The sequence below is a fragment of the Propithecus coquereli genome, unplaced genomic scaffold (genome assembly GCF_000956105.1).
Source record: "Propithecus coquereli isolate 6110/MARCELLA unplaced genomic scaffold, Pcoq_1.0 Scaffold5, whole genome shotgun sequence".
In the NCBI taxonomy this organism is placed as follows: Eukaryota; Metazoa; Chordata; class Mammalia; order Primates; family Indriidae; genus Propithecus; species Propithecus coquereli.
In genome coordinates, this window is record NW_012150840.1 from 831564 (window position 1) to 837778 (window position 6215).

General features: G+C 37.8%; 1 protein-coding gene across 1 annotated transcript in view; it reads right to left on the minus strand.

Moving 5' to 3' along the window:
• Positions 1–6215, minus strand: part of CCDC175 (coiled-coil domain containing 175) — a 77087-nt gene that overhangs the window by 59987 nt on the left and 10885 nt on the right. Inside the window, exons 3-4 of the mRNA XM_012656025.1 lie at positions 4933–5044; positions 764–899 (exon numbers count right to left, since the gene is read on the minus strand). Of these exons, the coding sequence (XP_012511479.1) occupies positions 764–899; positions 4933–5044 (248 nt within the window). The remainder of the gene's footprint in view (positions 1–763; positions 900–4932; positions 5045–6215) is intronic.

Consider the following 6215-nt stretch of genomic DNA (forward strand, 5'->3'; position numbering starts at 1 on the left):
GTCTCGGCCTCCCAGAGTGCTAGGATTACAGGCATGGTTTTGCTGTATTTTATTTTTCTTTCAGAATATATCTCTTCCTCTCATGAGCTGGGTAAGTCAAGTGTTGTGATCCCCACTTTACAGATGGAGAAAATGAGGCCCACATTGTAAAGTGCTGGTCTGAGGCAATATAGCTCAGGAATAAAGAAAAGAAAACTAACAGGTGTAAGATCCTGAGTTATAGGCAATTACATATATTGTCTCATTTAATTACAGATAAAATCTGAAATCCTCTTCTGGGAACCAACCCCATCCTCTGCCCTCCAGTAGATTATAACTGAATATCTCCAACTATCATATATACAATAGATACGTTTTGATATTACAGTTACAATTCCAGCAAGATTTCTTGCTTTGGTAGTGGGGATTTGCGAACTCAATTCTACAAAAATGGAAACTAAAACCACTGTGCGCCTCTATCTTTGGAGGTAGCATTGAAGGTAGTGTGTGATTTGCAAGCAAACAATAGTTGCTGCTGGAAAGCTGGGTTGCCTCTGAAATTTTACAGGTCTCCTGGCTACAATGGTTCAAGATTTTCTCCCCTCTTTCCCTCTAGAGCCATCACACCCCCAACCCACACATCAGCCTGGGTCATCTCCTATGACACGTCTCCACCTCTCAACTTGCCCTGCCCCAGTTCAGATCAGAGGTCAAACTCCTGATAATTTTTCCACTCCAGCCAGACCCTTACATATTCAAGTTACTGAATAAAAAAAATACCTACCCTAGAGCTTCATTAATTTCTTTCAGATCAATTATTTCCTTCTTCAGAAACTCTGTTTCATTATTCATCCTTGTAATTCTCATTTGCTTTTCATTTATCTCAAGAAGATTTAATTTGCGAGCATCTCTGACACATTCTTAAAAGTGGAAATGTTACTAAATTATTTAAGAGCACAATTGTAGATAGTGACTTTTCAAATCACGAAAAGAAAAGGTCTTTCTTTGAAATATTCTTTTAAGTGTTTCTGTATCAGGCACCTCCTACTTACTCCTTTTGTCCCTCTAGATCTTTCCTACTAATCATTTCTCTTATTTCTGCTGCTGTTATGGTGACCAGCTTTCTATGGGCTCTCAACAAATTCGCACATGTGCAGTCTGACAGCCCCTGATTCCTGTCTGTTCCAGGCACTTCTCATCTCCTGCCCAGGACTTCCTGTCGCCCCTATCAGGGGGCTTCCTTAGATCCCCACGCCCATCCATGTGTAACCTGGAAGTGCCGGAGGTAGAGCAAACATTGCACCAGTGACTGACAGGGGCCATTGCGTAAGGATTTCCCCCTCTCTCACACAGATGGATGGTAGTGTGAGAAGAGGTAACACCATGTCTTGGGGGCATGTTCTCATAATTAATTAGTGTCAGCTAGCAGCAACCAACATCATAATGCACCCCGTATTGGCTCTTCCTTCTTCCCTGCTTTGATCTCCTTATCCCACCCTCCTCTTTGGACTATACTTTTTAAAACAATAATGCAAAAGCCATCGCCTCAGTCTCTGCTTTCCGGGGAAGCCAATGTGTTAAAGAGCTAATTATTCATCAATAAATAATACATCAATGTAATCACATAAGACTTCAGAGGATGACCTCAGTGCACGGCAAATTGATGGTCAATAAGCAAGAATTTTCGAACATTGCTGCTTAGAAATGTGCTGGACTACAACTCATTTCTACACAAAAAATGTCCTAGAAACTAGCTGGTAGCTCCCCTGAGAGCCAAGCTGTATTTTTTTTCTCCTTAAAATACTATTAATAAAATAATTGCTCATCGTAGCAGGACTTCTCAAACTTTGTGTCTCAAATATGCAGCTACATCAGCTGGATCTTGTTAAAATGCAGATTCTGATACAGCAGGCCTGGGTTGGGCCTAGAGATGCTGCATTTTCTCCCAAGCTGTCAGGTGCTGCTTATGCTGCTGGTCCAAAGACCATACTTTGAGTAGCAAGGCTTTATGACATAAGGACAATTAAATTTACTTGGTTAAGTATTCAGCATGTGGCTAGGACCTTATAAGCTAGTATGATTTTTTTTTCCTTCTAAAATATTTTTCCTGATTGCAAAAATAACCCAATCTGGAAAATAAAGAAAAACAACCAAAGAAAATAAAAACTAAAACACTTTTAATTCCATCTTTGGTGTAGATTCCTCTAAGTCTTATATTCTTTCTCTGCACATATAGTTTGTTGTATTTTCCCTATCGGACCAGACTAAAAAAGCATATTGTTTTATAACCTACTGTATCAGCCAGGGTCCAATTAGGAGATAGAGATCTCACAGTGAATTGAACAGGCAAAGCTTAATATAAAGAGTTTTTAACTACAACAAAGGATTAGGGTGATTAGAGGATTAGGGAATGGATAGTAAGAAGTAGAGAGAACTCCAAAGACCTCAGGAATAACTGGCGTACAAGCAGCCACCATCCTTAGGGCTGAGAGTGAGACTACACTTCATCGGAGAGGGCTGTGGCTCACTGGATGGCAAAGAAGTTCATGAAATGCTGAGGTGGTAGAACTTGCTGGAAATCAGCTCTCTGGGGTGTTGGGGGAAGCTGTCCGCAAGGAGGCGCCATCCTTCAGAACTCACTCAAAACTACCCAAGGGGGTCCCAAGGAAGCTCTTCATGGAGAGGTGCCTCACTGGTGGCACTCCACCGTGAGGCTCCCCAAGGGGTACTGGGGGAAACTGCTGGGCACTGTGGACCACCGGACACTGCAGGGGCCTGGCGTGGTGATCCCAGCATGCCACGGGCACTGCGAGAGTCTGCCAAGCTGAGCACACTGGACCTAGGAAGGGAGCCCCTTTCTCCTCCGATATCCCTCCAAAACCCTCTACTGACAAAGCTTAACATCACGCTGGTTAGTAAAGGTGAAGATTTGCAGGTCCCAACTTCCTTATCATACAGCAGGCAATGATGTGTACATTTAGAGCTGAGAGGCAATAAATGGATAACTGGAAAATCTACTATAGAAAAGAAGGTTTTTATACTTATTAAGATCACTGTTTCAGGTTGGGCTCCCTGGGAAACAGATTCTAAAATTTATGTGCAGAAAATTTACCGTGTAGTGTTCTCGGGGAGCATCTCCTCTGAAGAAATAAAGGAACCAGGGCTGGGGAGAGGAGGAGGTTAAAGTGTGATGAGTTTTGGAGCTCTAATGACACTCTGGAGTTGTTCTACACCGAAGCAAGGGAGCCAGGCCTCTGTACCCTCTCAGTGACCAGTCACTGAATGTGGGTGGCAGGCACCTGGGGAAGGAACATAACCTGAGGTGAAGACTCTCTTTTTTGTTGAGGGCAATTCGCGGAGAGGAACTCAGCTGTGAGTATCAGCCAACATCTCCTGGCAGCTGTGGAATGAAGTTGGACCCTTACCTTACATCAAATACAAAATTTAACTCAAAATGGGTCAAAGACCTAAATGTAAGAGTTAAATCTACAAAATTCTTAGAAGAAAATGCAGGGGAAAGCTTCAAGACATTGATTTGGCAATGATATCTTGGATATGATACCAAAAGCACAGTGAACAGAAGAAAAAGATAAATTAAACTACATCAAAATTAAAAACTTTTGTGCATCAAAGGTCACGATCAACAGAGTGAAAAGGCAACCCATGGAATGGGAGAAAATATTTGCAAATCACATATCTAATAAGTGGCTAATAGTCAGAGTACATAAATAACTCCTACAACTCAACAATAACAATAAAACAACTGATTAAAAGATGGGCAAAGAACCTGAAGAGACATTTCTCCAAAGAAGATATACCAGTGAACAACAAACACACGGAAGATGCTCAACATCACTAATCATTGGGGAAATGCAAATCAAAACATAATGAGATACCACTTCACACCTATTAGGATGGTTCTCAGAAAAAAACAAAAAACAACCCCAAAATAACAAGTATTGGTAAGGATGTGGAGAAATTGGAGCCCTTGTGCATTGCTGGTGGCAATGTAAAATGGTGCAGCCCCTGGAAAATAGTATAGCAAATTTTCAAAAAAAAAAAAATCATACGTAGAATTACCACACAATCCAGCAATATATGTAAAAAAACTGAAGCCAGGGACTTGAATGGTTACAGGTGAAGTATCCCTGATCCAAAAATCCAAAATCTGAAATGCTCCAAAATCTGAAACTTTTTGAGCATCTACATTAAGCTCAAAGGAAATGCTCACTGGAGCATTTTGGATTTCAGATTTTCGGATTAGGGATTCTCAACTGGTAAGCATTATGCAAATATTCCAAAATCTGAAAAAATTCAGAAATCTGAAGCACTTCCGGTCCCAGGCATTTCGGATAAGGGATACTCAACCTGTATTTGGACACCCATATTTATAACAGCATCATTCACAACAGCTATAATATGGGAACAGCCCAAGGGTCCATCAACAGATGAATGGATAAACAAAATGTGGTACATACATACAATGAAATATTATTCAGCCTTGGGAAGGAAATTCTGACACATGCTATAATATGAATGAAACTTGAAGACATGCTAAGGGAAATAAGCCAGTCACAAAAGGAGTAATACTGTATAATAAGACTTATATGAGGTACTTGGAATAGTCAAATTCATAGAGACAGAAAGTGGAATGGTAGTTTAGACCACCAAACTACCTAATTTAATTGGATAAATTTCAGTTGGGAATAGGCTGATTCATATATATCTTTAGTATATTTAGAAGCTAAATTATATAAGTCTAAGTTTTATATATATTATTTCCACTTAAAATGCAAGAGAAAATTATTATGGCTCTCAATGTGTGTGTGTTGTGTAATCTTTCTAGTTATATTTATACAAGCAATAACTATTCAACTCATCTTGTTAAAAGTACTTGGTTCTATTTTCTTATAAGATAAACTAAATTTCTGTAGTTGATAACCTCAAAGATACCTTCAAATTCACTGCTAATGGTAGTGGGAAGAGTTTGCAATAGGTAGTACAGTCTGCTGAGCTCCATGCTTTCAATTTCCAGAAGATCAATTGTGTCTTTTCTCATTTCCTCCTGAAAATTTAAATTACATTTTAAAAACTTTATGACATTAAAATAAGAAGATTAATTTTCTAAACAATGCTCTATAAATGTTTTCAGGGGTCAAAATTTAATTTCCATTAAACATCTTCTGCTGTTATTTTTATTTGGAGCCAAAAGTGGCAAAAGTATCTACTCTACAATCAGTTTTTAAGGTGTCATTGTTAATTTGTCTTTTAACGTCTGTTGATTTTATTCTACTTTAGAAAGCATCTTTTCCCTGTGTGTATATGTTTCTTGTATGCAGTTTCAATCAATTAAAAGGAAAGACATCATCAAAAAGGGTAACTGAGAAAGCAAGCTATTTATTAAAAAATGGAAATTGCCAATAAAAATATGCTGAGGTGTAAAGAGAATAATATAGTTCTCTTTATAGTTCTACACCTCAACTAATCCAGACAAATAGTTAGGTGAGGCTGTCATTATCTTTTTTTTAGTTGAGGCTATTTTAAGAAAGGAAAAACCACTTAAAAATCAGTTAGTAGGAAAAAATAGACATCATGTTTTAAATAAATGGTCATAATGGCTACAGCTATTTTATGACCTGAGAAATTGCATTATGTTTTATGAACTAAAAAAAAGCAGCCTACATAATTGTATATATAGCGTGATCACTTTTCTGTAAAAAATAAAATTGAATACAGTCATCACCTTTATCCTGAAAGTATTAATAGAAAGGATATTCATCAGTGTTAATTGTGATTATTTTAGGGTGGTGGGATCATGGTGTTTTCTACTTTCTTCCTTTTGCTTATCTATTTTTTTTCTAAATTTTCTAGAGTAAATATACATTGCTTTTATAATAGTGAAAATTTATTACTTTAAAAGTGAAGGGATTTATCTCTGTTAAGAGATTGCACAGCTCAGATATTAAGTGGATACATACTAGGTACTTTAATTAGCCACACTAAACATTTTGGCTCCTTCAAATCCTGGATAAAGACATAACTGAAAGAACCAAGCAGGGGAAAGGTTTCCACAGGACCACAGTGCAGCATAACACACATGCACTCTGTTTATATGCATCTATTCAATTAAGCAGAATTATAAAGTATGGTAATGTAGTATATACATACATAAGTATATATAATTATATTAAAATATAAAACATAAAGTAATGAGTTTTGTTTCTTTTTTAAGAGAT